The 16,316-nt window shown below is 30.5% G+C and overlaps 1 protein-coding gene across 1 annotated transcript; it reads left to right on the top strand.

Annotated features, from left to right (window-relative positions):
- The first annotated feature begins 6,729 nt into the window (after positions 1-6,729).
- Positions 6,730-15,619, top strand: LOC113374648 (endochitinase). The gene is made up of 11 exons (XM_026614624.1): positions 6,730-6,733; positions 6,860-6,919; positions 8,377-8,555; positions 10,074-10,239; positions 12,856-13,078; positions 13,401-13,524; positions 13,825-14,022; positions 14,164-14,245; positions 14,544-14,761; positions 14,844-15,137; positions 15,413-15,619. The coding sequence occupies exons 1-11, from the start codon at positions 6,730-6,732 to the stop codon at positions 15,617-15,619; spliced, it is 1,755 nt and encodes a 584-aa protein (XP_026470409.1).
- The last annotated feature ends 697 nt before the right edge of the window (positions 15,620-16,316 follow it).

Below are 16,316 nucleotides of genomic sequence, written 5' to 3'. Positions count from 1 at the left end.
ACACACATAATCCATTTGTTCTAAGGTATACCAAAATATTCAGAAACCTTTGAAACGTAAAGATATGAAAAATTTCATTTTCGATTTTTTTGCGATTACTATACGGGAAAGAACGATAGAAGAACGATGTTTTAAAAATCTCTACTTTATTTTTTAGTTGCCCTCCAAGAAATTAATCATACACTCACACACATACATACATACATACATACATATATATATATATATTATATATATATATATATATATATCGGAAGTTTTGTTATGAATCTGCCCACCAGGTACTCAGGTCAACGCATTTTTGATGCGTCTCGCATTCTAATTTGTTTATTGTCGTGAAACGTGCCATGCATTATACATATACAGCTACATATGTATATATATATATATGTATATATATATATATAATATATATATATATTATATCGAGTATCCCTGTGCAAAACCCATCGCATAAAAATTCCTTCAACGATTTTATGTTGCAATCCTTCCAGTTTTGAAACAATCTTTATTAAAGTATCGAATTTTAATAGCTCTCTCAAAAGACAAAGTAGAGAAAATTATGAGTATTTTTGAAACTGAATCTTATGAACTTTCTTGCTTATTATTTACTTAACCAATAAATAAATAAACTAGTAGTGTGTGGCATCGTGCCATAAGGCAAATTGCTGAAACTTCTCCCGTACCATGATGAATTATTCGAATAATAAAATTTAGTAAAAACAAAATATTTTTTGGAAATTAAAAAAAAATTAAAAAAATATTCTTTCCCCAAAAGCAATCGTTTAGATTGCTTTCCCAAACACAATCAGAAAGTAATTGAATCATTCACATCGAATATATCAAAAACTGCATAATTTTGCGCATAATTAGCTCTGCCAAAATGTTCAGAAACCTTCAAAACGTGAAGATATGCAAAAACTTTCAATTTCGATTTTTGTACGATTACAATAACCATACGGGAAGTTAATAATAATAAAGTAGAGCGGAGCACAAAGGTCCAATTTGCCTTTGTGCAATTATATTGTGAAAACCAAACCAATTACATATATCATATCAAACAACTATCTGATTATGTTCAGTAAAACTCCCAAATAATTCATCATTGTAGAAATGTGTGGTTTTGCTGTTTTTAAAAAAAATTGTAAACTGGTCCTTTTCACCCCATAGACGGGGTAAATTGGGACGGCCAGGGAGCAAACAGGTCCAATGTCTTATTTTAGTTTCAAAGAGTTTTAACAAAAGAATAGCTACATTATTCAACCAATGCAAAATATAAATTTCATAGGTGCATTATTTACAGAGTAACACTGTATATAACCTTGATCTGGTATTTCATCAGAAATATTTATCAGCAGAATTGAAATAACTATTTATTTAATTTTTTTCTTATAAAATTGCTCATTTTAACTTCATTTACTTTTTTATTTGCCTCTTGTTCTTTTTTACACCTTTGTCAAGATGAAGGTTTAGTTGATCCCTTTAACCCCACCCAGGTGTTTATATAAAAAACTGTTAAATCAAACTTAAAATTAACAAAACATCTTATGAAACAATATACGTAAACTTGAATTTTATATTAAGGTCTCGTAAACTAAACAACAGTGCTCATAATAAAAAAGATAATGAAAGAAAATACTTTTATTATGGATTTTTAAACCTTCTTGTTTATCTCCCGAAAGCAACGTTGTAAGAATCAAGGTGGTGTCTGGTTATACATTTTTCCCCTCTACTTTCAAATTATATTGTTGAAAAATTCTTAACTTTTTGAGATATCGGTAGTAGACCTTTTTATCCTCTGACCTTTAAGCCCTGCTCTAACCTATAAATAGATACATAAATAAATTTTTAATATTATATATTCGTATTTTTTTTATCCACGTATATTCCATATATTTCAATTAAGGTGAGACTTCTTATTTACAACTCTACTTCATTTTGAAATTGTTTAAATGTATCCACATTATTCATTATGCAGTTTCGAAGTAAGAAGTTAATATTTTGTATTATATTATTTTTGTTTAATATATTAAATATTTGCAAGTATTATTTACTAGAATAAGCAATTACCACTGATCTACCAATTTGGTGGTACATCTACAGCATCAACTCCTAATCATCAAATGATTCTTTTTTTATATTATTTAAAATAGCAAAGTAATAAATTTTTCTCTAAATACCAATTAATTTGACTAATTTTCATTTGATATTCACTAGAATTTTGTTAAAATAAAATATTTGTACAAAATATTAAAATTTACTGTTTTTGTTCGGCAATATGACATATTTTATTTATTGAATGAATCAATTAACATCTATCTGAGTTTGTTTCAAGATAAATATCTTAACTTTTTTCTGTTTAATTCTATTATTGACTCATTCATGACATATTTTCTACTAATATTTATTTTTATGTCGGTAGTAAAATTCAGTAAAGACACAACTATCTGGAAACAAAATTGAACTAAAGAAAATTATAATAAGAAAAACTTTTTGCAACTAGGCAGGATTAAAATAAAATTAATTTGTCATTAGTGATTTTATGCCCTAAATCACATATTCTCCTAACTTGTCACACTTTATTCATACACTAACGCATAGGTTCTCAAATTATTTTATGTTATAGACCCCTTGGTTTTGCCCTGATCCCCTTATTTACTCAAAATCGATTTTTTAACTTCCCGTAGGGTAAGTTATTGTAATGGGCCGAAAATCGGAATTGAAAATTTTAACATTTCTCGACGTTTTGAAGGTTTTTGAACGTTTTGGCATACCTCAGAAAAAATGGATGTGTGTGTGTGTGTGTGTGTGTGTGTGTGTGTGTGTGTGTGTGTATGTATGTATGGATACAAATTTCCAGTCACGTTTTAGGGCGCACGGATCAACCGATTTGAATGGTTCAAAAAACATTCGATTCCTATTGATAGGGAAAAGAGCTGATTAGTTTTTGGCAAAGGCAGGTCCAGCCGTTTCGGAGATACGGAGCAAAGAGTGCAGAAAATAGAAATCGAATTTTGAGAGAACGGAGTATCTGATTTGAATGATCTAAAAAGCATTCAATTAGTAATGATTGGGAGAAGTGCTTATTAGTTTTTGGCAAAGGCAGGCCCAGCCATTTCGAAGATATGGAGCTAAATATGTAAAAAATGGCAGTTTTTGAGAGAACTAAGCGTCCGATTTAAATGATTCAAAGAACTTTCTGCTTGTCTTAACAAAATAATTGATTTTGAAAAAAAATTTTGTTCAATTTTTTTTTTTTTTTTTTTTTTTTTTTTTTTTTTTTAGTTTTATCAAAAATATTTCAGATTTTATTTTTAATTCTGGCTATAGTTCTAATATACTTTACAAATATTTTCAACTCTGCAATTCAGTTTATATAATTCTCATAAATATTAGACAATGTTACAATATTTATAATAATCTATTTGAAAACATTCAGTATTCCTCGAACATTTCGGTACGGGAAGTTCCAGCAATTTGCCTTAAGGCACGATGCCATAAATGCCTCAAGACAGAATTCCACTTACAGCTAGTTTATAAAGCTATAGAAATATAAAATATTTTTTTACTTTTTAGGTTCATTTATTAACCTAGAAAGTAATGGGCTAAAAATCGAAAATGAGAATTTTTGCATATCTTCACATTTAGAGGTTTCTGAACATTTTGTCATACCTTGAAAATATGGATGTGTGTGTGTATGAGCATATGTGTGTGTGTATGTGTGGAGACAATTTTTTGTCGACGATTTCGGGTGTATGAATAAACCGTTTTGAAAAGTTCAAAAAGCAATCGAATCCTATTGATAGGTAGATGTGCTGATTAGATTTTGACAAGGGCAGGTCCAGTGGCTTCGTAGATATGAAGCAAGAACTGCTAAAAATGTCAGTTTTTAAAAGAACGGATCAACCGATTTGATTGATCTAAAAATGTTCGATTCGTAATGATGGGTAGAAGTGGTGATTAGATTTCGGCAAAGGCGGGTCCAGCCATTTCGGAGATACAGAGCTAAATGTGCACAAAATGACAGTTTCTGAGAGAACTAAGCATCCGATTTGAATGATTTAAAAACCTTTCTGCTAAAAGAAGAACTTTTGAATGGCAGGTCTAGCGGTTTCAGAGATCCAATGAAAAAAGTAACTAGTTGGTTTGGTATTTAGCCTTGAGGCAAGTTACATGAACTTCCCGATATATTTAAATAATCGACGTAATCAATAAAAAATAAGTTAATTTATGAGTCATTAAAAGTATTCCGAGTGGATTTATTACACATAATTGAAAACGAACGAACACTTTGACTCGGAGTATTTTCTAAAAGCAAATTTTATATAATTGAACCAGTTTTCAGGACTTTAATGGTTTATTATGTTCAAGACCAAGTACTCTATCATTATACCAAGTAAATAGTCTAATTTTAATTTTAACAAATGTCAAAAGAGCTACTCATTTTCTCAAACTTTGATGAATTTTTAAAATCAAACTATTTGTCGTAAGGCCGTAATATTTCAGTAAGTTCTATAAGACCGTGGTATATATCGCTAAAAAAAATTCCATAAAAATCGGTTTAAATATTTTTTTCAACAGTTAATTACAAGAAAACGGCTCGGTAGATTTTCACCTAAAATTAATCAGTACCATTTCCAACTAATATCTTTCGAACATTTTTTGATATTTTAAAATCGGTTCGGTAGGATGAGCTTAAATGTCGACGAAAATTTAACACTTTTTTTCAAATTATAAAGAAACGGCTTGGCAGATCGTCGCACAAAACTGACAAACGATAGTCCTCACCGAAATACATCAAATGGCTTTTAAATTTCAGAAATCGGTTTAGGTGCTTTTGAGAAAACATCGATCAAAAGTCTAATTTTTGACAAATGTCAAAAAAACGATACCAATTTTTGCAAACTTTGACGAATTATTAAAGCTGAACCAGTTGTCGTAGGGCCATAATATTTTAGTATGATATAGAAGACTGTGGTATCTACCGTCAAAAAAAAAATCATAAAAATCGTCGAATTTTTTTTTTTAAAAACGTTATTACAAGAAAATGGCCCGGCCGATCTTTACCAAAAACTAATCAGCACGATTCCCAACCAATATCTATCGAATGGTTTTTGAATTTTCAGAATCGATTCAGAATTGCGGGCTAAAACGTGGGCGAAAAATTTTTCACTTTTCTGCAATTTACAAAGAAACGGCCCGGCCGATCGCTGCACAAACCTCAGAGACGATAGTCTTCATCGAGATACATCAAATGGCTTTTAAATTTTTGAAATCGGTCCAGCCGTTTTGAAGAAAACGTCGATTTACGGCAAAAAATCTGTTCACACACACACACACACACATACTTTTTCCAAATTTGGTCTCATTCGATTCAGAATGGCTTGAAACGTCGAGAAAACATAAAATTAGCGATTCGGATTTTTTGATGAAAACATAAACTTCTCCTTCGGGAAGTTAAAAACATGTCATTTGGATGACAAAAAAATTATTAGACATATGCACATCAAACTATTAGATATTTTGTGACGGTAATAATAATACACATAAATTTTGTTTACATTTCTCTGGGTTCCGTACCAATGTTCCGTTATACCGCATTACCGATTTTTAAGATTTTTAAAATTTTTGAAAAAAATTGATCTTTTAGAAAAATATGAATTTTTTTTATACTTTGAAATATTTTGGAATCGCGATACATTGCGTTAAAAAAAGTTCAAATTTTCCAAAATATGAAAAAAATTCAAATTTTTCAAAAAGCTCAAAAACTTTAAAAATTTTAAAAATCTACTTTTTTCAAAAAAATAAAATATTTTTTTTTTAACTTAAAACTTAATAAATTTTTGGTACTGCAAGTTTCAGCAATTTCCCTTAAGTCACAACGCCATGCACCACTAGTTAAAACTCACTTTGATGTTTTAAGTTTTCGTTTTCGTCCTGGTTGATTAGCTGGATTATAACACACACCAAGTGTCAAAACTTATAATTATTAAAGAATGTTTTTCTTTTAACTCTAATTTATTTCATCACAACTTAACTATTTTTATTGCTCCGTAATTAATAATTAGTGAATTAATAAAAATGCAGTAAAAATAGATCAAAACTTTGAATATGAAAATGTATCAAATCAATTAACAAAATTAGTTTCAGATTAGGTTGGCATTAGCAATGACTACTAATATGCCCCAAGATGTGGCATGCATTGCAGTGGGTAAATCATCAATTTAATTTGTGTTAAGTACCCCTTCTTCACTTATATACCAAATATTTCGACATTCAGATTTTTTTTACTCTGTTTTATTCATCAATCAGAAATACATAGAGATTCCCATAAGCTGAATTGGCTATATTTGCAAATATCTCATGAGAGCGATGTCTAAGAAGAACTCTAATGAGATCTTCTTAATTTGATAATTGATATGATAATGTTATATTGAAGCTACTTTAAGACTAAGTTAGATTCTATTACATTCAGAATTACTTAGTTATTTTTTATACTAAAATTTTTCTTAAATTATTTATTTTGTATGGCTAAACAACGTTTCCTGGGTCAGCTAATATATATATATATATATATATATATATATATATATATATACATACAGGTGTGTATAGGTACCTTTATTATTGAAATGAGTATGTGAAGAAAGTGCGTCAAGTGGTGTGCGTGTATATAAAACCTGAACTCTTTGTGAATCAGTACAGTGTAGTTTTTGTGTCGCTGGAAACATGGGTACGTTTTACTATTTTTTATATAAACAACAAAAAATCGATCTTGAGTTAAATATTTTTATATATATAAATTTATTTAAAATGTTTGTAGTGATTTTGTGACTATTTGTAAACGTTCCAATTTCAGGAAGACACTGGAACTTGTTAGCCGTTTTGTGCGCCATCGCAATCTCTTCAATTAATACAGGTATGAAGATATAACCGTTACTTTTAAATTTAAGTGCCTATTAGACTTGTTCATAAATTTTAATATATAAAATAATTATGCTTATTATTAAAATTTTCATAAAATATCTGACAATTTGATGTCTAATGATCATTTTTGACCGCCCAATGGCATTTTTTCAACTTTTTTTCTGAATCTCCGAAAACTGCTAGACCTGTCTTCCCAAAGGTCTAATCTGTTTTTCATTTTATCAATACAAGTGAAATGTTTTTTGAATTATTCAAATCGGACGTTCCGTTCTCTCAAACACTGAATTAAGATTTTTGCCAAAAACTAATCAGCACATTTGTCAAGCAATAGGAATCGAATGTTTTTTGAATAATTGAAATTGGTTGAACCGTGTTCCCGAAATCGTCGACGAGAATTTGTATCCGCACACACACACACACACGTATACATCAATTTTTTCTAAGGTGTGCCAAAATGTTCAGAAACCTCTAAAACGTAAAGATATACAAAAATTTTCGTTTTCGATTTTTTTCGATTACTATAACTTACCCTACGGGAAGTTAAAAATTCAACTTTATTCCCATTTGTGTAGTTTTTGCTCAAAATTTTCGATACAGTTGCTGCTGCATTTGCTAAAAACGAATCAGCACGTCAATGGGAATCGAATGCTTTTTGAATCATTCAAATCGGTTGACCCATGCTCTCAAAGTCGTTGATAAAAAATTATATCCGTACATATAAACGCACATATATACAAACAGATATAAATTCACACCTTCTAAGGTATTCTAAAATATTTTGAAATCTTTGAAACTTGAAGATCTGCAAAATTTTTATTTTTGATTTTTTCTTCGATTACTATTATTTACTCAAGAAAAATTTTAAATATTTTGCTGTTTAGTTGTGTTTAATACACATTTGTACAAGTGAATATTAATTATGTTTATTTTTTTTAATAATACTGATACCGATGTTTTACCGATATTACCGGTATTAAGAGCAAAAGTACTAAATACCAGAATGCTTTTTTAACGGTATTGCATTCATATGGTTCAATTCAATTATTCTTCTGATATGGTACCCAATTAATATGTTCACTTTTCTTTTTCTGCTTTTATACATGCATTTTATGGGATATATGACTACAAATGCTGTATGGTTTTGATATTTCGAAAAAGCATCAAATTTCATAAATTATTTTGCGCAATCTAGTATATAATATCCAAAAATAAATAGTTATTATTACTTAACTTGAAATTCTTCCAGATTTTTAAGGGTAATAAACCACATACAAATCGCACGTCTCTTGATTTGGTTTTTTTATTTACGTATGCTTACTTTATGATTGATGTTGTATTCTAAATATCATACCGAAACGTCTGATCACAATCAAATCTGCTGATGTTCCCTAATAAAATAGGAGCAAATGTCAAATAAAATCTAAATGTTCTTTTTCTTATTTTTTCCAGTTGAAGCTTCAGACCAGAAGGCCAGGATAGTATGTTACTTCAGCAATTGGGCAGTTTACAGGCCCGGAATAGGCAGATATGGCATAGAAGACATACCAGTTGACTTGTGTACCCATATAGTTTATTCTTTCATCGGAGTAGACGACAAAGACTGGAGCGTGCTGGTCATCGACCCGGAGGTAAACAGATTTATTTAGATTATTAAAAAACTAGTGGTGTATGGTATTATGCAGTCAGGGGAACTGTACAGATAATTTACATAGAAATATAACCAAATATTAGAGAAACAAAATAAATAAACTAGTTGGTATTGGTATTTTGCCTTGAGGCAAGTTACATGAACTCCCCGATATGTGTACCTAAATAATCAACTTGATCAATAAAAAATAAATTAATTTATGAGTCATTAAAAGTGAATATATTACACATAATTGAAAACGAACGAACACGTTAACTCGGAGTATTCTCTAAAAACAAATTTTCAAAAATCAACAATTTTTATAATTGAACCTGTTTCCGTAGGACTTTAATGGTTCAGTATGTTCATTAAGACCAAGTACTCTATCGTTATACCAAGTAAATCGTCTAATTTTAATTTTAACAAACGTCAAAAAAACTACTCATTTTCTTAAACTTTGATGAATTTTTAAAATCAAACTATTTATCGTAAGGCCGTAATATTTGAGTAAGTTCTATAAGACCATAATATATATTGCAAAAAAAGTTCCATAAAAATCGGCTCAAATTTTTTTTGCAACAGTTAATTACAAGAAAACGGCTCGGTAGATTTTCATCTAAAACTGATCAGTGTCGTTCCAAACTAATATATTTCCAACAGTTTTTATTTTTTTTAAATCTATTCGGTAGTATGAGCCTAAATGTGGACGAAAAATTTAACACTTTTTTTCCAATTTACAAAGAAACGGCTCGGAAGATCGTCGCACAAAACTGACAAACGATAGTCCTCATTGAGATACATCAATTGGCTTTAAAATTCTTGAATGGGTTCAGACGTTTTTGAGCAAACGTTGATGAAAAGCCTAATTTTGACAAATGCCAAAAAACGATTCTAATTTTTGCAAACTTTGAAGGATTTTTAGAATTAAACGACTTGTCGTAGGGCCGTAATATTTTAGTATGATCTATAAGACTATAGTATCTATTGTCAAAAAAAAATCCGTTGATTTACGCCAAAAAATCTGTTCACACACACACACACACATATATTTTTTCTAAATTTGGTCTCATTCGATTCAGAATGACTCGAAACGTCGAGAAAACTTAAAATTAGCGAATCGGATTTTTTGATGAAAACAAACTTCTCCTTCGGGAAGTTAATATAGTATAATTAAAGACTTATTTACATTAATTGTGTTTTATCAACAATAATAATAATACGTGATCGATCAAAGAACTTTCCTTTCCGCCTTTTCATGTACCATTTATTATATAAATATTGAATAGTAATAATTTCTGCGTGCAACATTTCATTTAATACAATTGTATCAATTCTATATTTGCATGAGAATATATGAAAAATAACTTTTCTCTCTTTAACTTTAACAAACATAAATATTTTAACGTTCACAAAAGGTAAATTATTTGTGTCTTACCGATGCAGAAGTTATGGTCCCTTAATGAAACTTTTAGGAAGACGTGAGATTAATAATAAAGAATATTTAAATTTACATTTCCAGTTGGACATAGATGACAATGGTTTCAAAAATTTCACAAATTTGAGAAAAACTCATCCAAATGTGAAATTACAAATAGCCGTCGGAGGATGGGCTGAAGGCGGCAAAAAATATTCGACCATGGTGGCCGAAAAGAGGAAGAGATCAGCCTTTATTCGCAGTGTGGTTGGTAAGTCTATAAAAATTAATTTATTGAATAATTAATTAATAAAAATCTAAGCATTTAATAAAAAAATTAATTATTCGAATTTACGACAAATCAGCAAACTTTTATGAAAAACGTTGGATACTAAATTTAACTAGTAGTAAGAGGAATTTTTTCTGGTGGAAAGTTGCACGAACTTCCTGATATGTGTAAGTAGTAGATGATCTGCTTGTCTAATTGTCTTGATCTAATTGTACCTGTTTACCTGTCTACACGTCAACCTGTTTGCTTGTCTATTTGTGTACCTATTTAATTGTCTACGTATCCACCTGTTTACCTGCCTACCATTCCACCTGTTTACCTGCCAACTTGTCTACTTATTTACCACTTCTCACAAACTAAAATTATCATTTTTTACATTTGTTGCCCCGTATCTTCAAAACAGCTAGACCTGCCTTTGCCAGTAGCTTATTGACATGTCTCCCCATCAATAGAAATCGAATGCTTTTTGAATTGTTCAAATCAGTTAATCCATGCTCTTGAAATCGTCGATGAAAATTTGTATCCGCACGTACATACGTACACACATACAGCTATTTTTTCTAAAGTATACCAAAATGTTAAGAATCTTTCAAAATGTAAATGTATGCAAAAATGTATTTTTTATTTGTCCGATTACTAAAACTAAAAAAAATATATTTTTTTATTCGCCTTACACGTGAAACCAGTAGTTAAAAATAATAAATTTAATAAGCACTATTGGTCAAATAAATAGACATATAAATATTGATATATACAGTAGAATCCCGTTAAGATGATCACTTACAATGTCTTGCATAATACGCTATTTTATGCCGACCCCTGCACATTGAAACATATTGTCCCAAACCCGCATAATAAGTTTTCTTCTTAAAACGCGTTAGAAAAAAAATACCCGGAAAAAATCTATATTTTTTCGACTCATCTCCGTTCCAAGAACCAAAATCTCTTGCTTATCTATCCATGACGCATCTAAAATCTTATTTGTCTATTTTATTCAACACTGATCGTGAGATGCTAATTGATGAGACTTTTACACAATATTTTTAACGTAGGAAATTTAACATAATGTTAACGTTTTCTTTACGTATTCCCAGTCGATAATTAATAGACAATAGATGAGTTCACAGAACTTTTATTTTGCTAATTATATTCTAGAAATAGAAAATATTCACGAATGCAAATTGTCTTTAATTTGTAGATATTGTTATAATGAATGAGTAACGGGACATCGGATGATTTACTTTAGACGTTTGAGATGAGAATTAAAAACATTTGTCTGTGGGATGTGGATGTCATCTTAAAATGTCTGAACTTTTTTTTTTCTTTTTTTATTATTTTCATATCTTAACAGCAATCAGAACCTTAAGTCCTGTAAGCTGAAACTGAACTGTTAGACTGAAACTTATCCTTTTTTTGTATATTGATAATTATAATTGATGATTTTATTATTGAAATTTATTTAATAGGGCTGACTTTTGTTATTGGTGCAGCAAAATATTTGATTTTCTTTCTTCAGATTTTTAGGAGAACCAAAATCATGGATATGGTCAGGCGCCAGTTTTTTGGGAACTCACACTCCACCAATTATTATACTTAAAATTCTATGACCAATTCTAATTTTAATTTGTTTATATTTTCAAAACACTAATTAATATCTTGTAAAATATAGATAGCAATAATATCATTTGCGCTTTTTACGACCTTTCACAAAGCGCACAAAATTCATGCTTATGGACCAGAATATCCTCTTATGTAATAGTGATGACTTCTACCCATGGTCAATTGTTTATGTTAATTTATTGATGTCTACTAAGCACAAATGTAAATTATATGGCTTTTTTTCTCATATCGTAACAGCAATCATAACCTTACTTCTTATAAGCTGATGGGCTGAAACTATTTACTTCGTATCTTTAGATGGCCACCCAATGGTTAATCGATCCATATTAAATTAAAATTAGCCCAATTCTTGAAAAAGGCCACTATCACAAAATGTCGACATTTTGTTCATATACTTATGCCATTTTGTCTGTATTTCCACTACTATAACTTTGTTTGAAGCCTATCGACTGAAAATTGCACTGTTTGGTTTTTAGTAAAAGCAAAATCTTTAGTTTTAAAATAAACAGTTATTTTTTTTTATCTAAATAGCTAAATTTCAATTTATATTTATTAAGGCGGCCCGCCTTAGTCCCGGGTTCGCTGGTTCGATTCCCGCTACCACCAAAGCCCGACATCAGGCAGCTTTGATATCAAATTTTCACTTGAAGTTATAGATTTCAAATATAGCCTCAAGTGAAGATCGACTTTCGTGGGTATAGTTGCACATATATAATAAAAATGTCAGCAAATACTTCGAGTATAGTTAATTAGTCATAATCGTACTGGAGAACTACTGGGTTGCCATCCATTCAAAAATCCGTATAATAAAAGTCAAAACAATTACTGAATGCCCTAAGTAATTGTAACAGATTGTAATTAAAAATGTACAAAAAAAATTATTAAGGCGGTTGTTTACACCTATCGAGAAGTTCATGCGACTTGTCCCAAGACAAAATGCCACTTACACCAAGTTTATTTATTATTATTACTTTCAAGATTTCATGAACGAATACAAGTTCGACGGTTTCGACTTGGATTGGGAGTATCCTGGTGCTGCTGATAGAGGTGGCAGTTTTTCCGACAAAGACAAATTTTTATACTTTGTCCAAGAATTGCGAAGGGCTTTCAACAAACAAGGCAAAAACTGGGAGATCACCATGGCTGTCCCGATTGCCAAATTTAGGCTGCAGGAAGGATATCATGTACCAGAACTTTGCGAGTGAGTAGAATAGATTAATAGAAAATATAATAGAATATTCTGGTCAAGATTTTTTTAATTGTTTTGTTTTTTATATATTTTGGAATTTAACTAATCAAAATATTTGTACAAAAGGATTTTTCAAAATTTAAATTATTTTCGGAGATATAGCTGCCAAACCACGATACTCCTCTCTTTCTTTCTCCATGAAGTTTTAAACGCAAAACAGTTTTTCTCCAAACTTTTTTCCCTAAAAAATCGTTTTTTCTTGAAAACGTTTTATTAAAAATACTAATAAAATTAATTATTACAATACTATCTGATTTTATATGTTTGTTTCCAGATTATTAGATGCTATCCACGTAATGTCTTACGATTTGAGAGGAAATTGGGCAGGGTTTGCTGATACCCACAGTCCCTTGTACAGAAGGCCACATGATCAATATGCTTATGAGAAACTCAATGTGGTAAGAAAAAATTACGACAAAAATTATAAAGATTTTCAAAAAACAAACTCACTACAAACAAGCAAACTAAATACGATTTCAAAAGAAAGAACATTTGAAACTTTGCTCAATATTAATTAGACACACGTACCATAATCTCTGAAACAAGAAAGATTTAGTACCATTTTTTTTTAATCAAAATTCAATTTATAATAATTTTTGTCAACTGTTTCTTTAATAAATTAATAATAACTTAATAGTTAAAAGAAATTAATAATGTTTCTTTTTTCTCTCCAATTTCAACCTGTTTATCTCATATAGAATGATGGATTACAATTATGGGTTGATATGGGTTGTCCAGCAAACAAGTTGGTCGTTGGTGTTCCATTTTATGGAAGATCCTTCACATTGAGCAACAGCAATAAGGACTACAGGTTGGGAACCTACATCAACAAAGAAGCTGGAGGAGGTGAACCTGGACCTTACACTAACGCTACCGGATTTATTTCTTATTATGAGGTAAACAATATTTTACATACAATGGATTAAAAATCCATAATTCAATCAGGCATAAAAATTTTGAATAAAATACTATATTTTATTATAAATTATATATGCACAAAATAAGAGTGAGCTGATGAAACTTTATAATTTTAATAGATATGCTTAGAAGTTGATGATCCTTCCAAAGGCTGGACTAAAAAATGGGACGAACATGGAAAAGTGCCATATGCTTATAAAGGTAAATACATTGTTAGTTATATGCACTAAATAATAAATCTTTCTGGGGTTTTCAAAGCAACATCTTTGAGAAATCTGAGACCTTGAGCTTACAAATTATTATAATTTTATTTGTATTAATTTTATACTCTCTATTTGTTCTCAAAACCATACTAGAAAATGTGACATACCATTTTGTCAAAAACATGTTATAAAATTTCCTTTTTTACATACGTAAAAGTATATTAATTATCGTCCCAAAATCGAATCTTAGAAATATTTTACTTTGTATCCTATTTTGGACAAATAACTCATTCTAGGAAATCAATGGGTTGGCTACGAAGACCCGAAATCCGTGGCTCTGAAGATGGAATTTATTAAATCTAAGGGTTATGGAGGTGCCATGACTTGGGCCATCGACATGGACGATTTCCAAGGAGTATGCTCTGATGACAAACACACCTTGGCGGTCATCATGCACGATTACATGAAGAATTATATTGTTCCTGAATTTGATTCGAGTCGGATTACTCCCAGGGTAAGTAGAAGGAAAGAATATATATATATATATATATATATATATACAATGATATGTCATCTAAATATTATCCTTTCCCCAGCCTGAATGGGCAAAACCACCAAGCACTCCTTCAGAAGAACCAGACGACACACCATACATTCCCACAACCCACGCACCAAAACCGAGCCGCAAACCAACCAGAAAACCGAAACCAACAACCACAACTGTGGCGGCAACCACTCCTGTTGCCACAACGACTACAGAACACCATCACCACCATCACGAAGAAGAGAAGCCGAGCGAACAGGACAACCAAGTTGGTAGCCAAGATACTACTGCAACTGATGTAGATTGTTCGCAGGAAGACTATTTGCCTCATGAGGATTGCAACAAGGTAAAAGGCGATAGATTGATGTATATTAATGTTGAGTTACATCTAATAGGTGTAGTTTCTCTCTTTAGACTCTATCTCAAAATCAATATAGTTTTATAGTATTAGGTGTGGTAATAGGAGAAGTTTCTCCCTTTGGACTATCTCAAAATCAGGATGGTTTAGTTGGTATGGCAACAGACACTGCCGTACCCTGGCACATCCGTACCCACTCTCCTCTACTCAATTAAAATCAATAGAAAAAAATCAATAAGTTAATATTTTTATTACTTTTTTAGTATTACCGTTGTGTCCACGGAGAAGCAGTTCTCTTCACCTGTCGAGAAGGAACCGTTTACCACACCATAAGCCACGTTTGTGATTGGGCATCGAATTCAGACCGAGAAAGATGTCGAGATTTAAAAAGCGTTCCACCTCCAAAATTATTGACTGATGAAGAAATAGCTAATAAACTATCGAAATATATTGATTTACCTATATTGTAAGGAAAGAAATGTATACTGGTGTCGAAGGAATGATTGGAAAGAATTCAGAGATTTATGTCTCTATTGATTTTAAGGACCAACATTAAATGACAGCATCTTTAGTCACCAACAGTATTTATATGATGGTTTGTCTGGATAATTTATTTTATTTTATTCTTCTAAATAATTTACTTGATTATAGTTTGGAATTCGTTAAATAAAAAAGATTCATGTGTGATGAGCCAGTTAACTGTTATTGACAAATATTAGCAAAGTGGCAGAATTTTGTGTATTGACGAGTATACTCGTCATGCATATTAATCTTTGACCATTAGCTATTTGGATTGCAACCTTTAAGTCATAATTTCATAAATCAAGACATTTAGGATACTTTAAGGCTCTGCCGAAATAAAAAAAAATGTTGTGAGTGGCATTTTACCTCAAAACCAACATTTTACCTCTATTCTGAGGACATACATGGCATTGATATGTGTGCAGACTATGCACACAGATCAATGATTTCAAATAAATCATAAATCATAAATCATAAGAGTGACTGGCCAATAATATGACTTTCCAGAATTTTTTTTTAACAAAATGAGAATATAAAAAATAATTTGTCATTTATAATGCATTTCAGTATATCCTAAGTATCAATTTTTTCTTTTGTTTATTTATTTAAGTTTATTAGGTCTTAGAAATATGATACTCAAATATT

The sequence above is a fragment of the Ctenocephalides felis genome, unplaced genomic scaffold (genome assembly GCF_003426905.1).
Source record: "Ctenocephalides felis isolate EL2017-DRISC unplaced genomic scaffold, ASM342690v1 CF-g0.4_SCAFFOLD_01886, whole genome shotgun sequence".
In the NCBI taxonomy this organism is placed as follows: Eukaryota; Metazoa; Arthropoda; class Insecta; order Siphonaptera; family Pulicidae; genus Ctenocephalides; species Ctenocephalides felis.
This window is presented reverse-complemented; position numbering and strand designations above follow the sequence as displayed.

Excerpts from the sequence above, each read along its gene's own strand:
- LOC113374648 (XM_026614624.1), top strand. Across the intron at positions 10,240-12,855 it reads CTTTATTCGCAGTGTGGTTG|ATTTCATGAACGAATACAAG; the intron begins GTAAGTCTATAA and ends ATTACTTTCAAG. Across the intron at positions 13,079-13,400 it reads CATGTACCAGAACTTTGCGA|ATTATTAGATGCTATCCACG; the intron begins GTGAGTAGAATA and ends GTTTGTTTCCAG.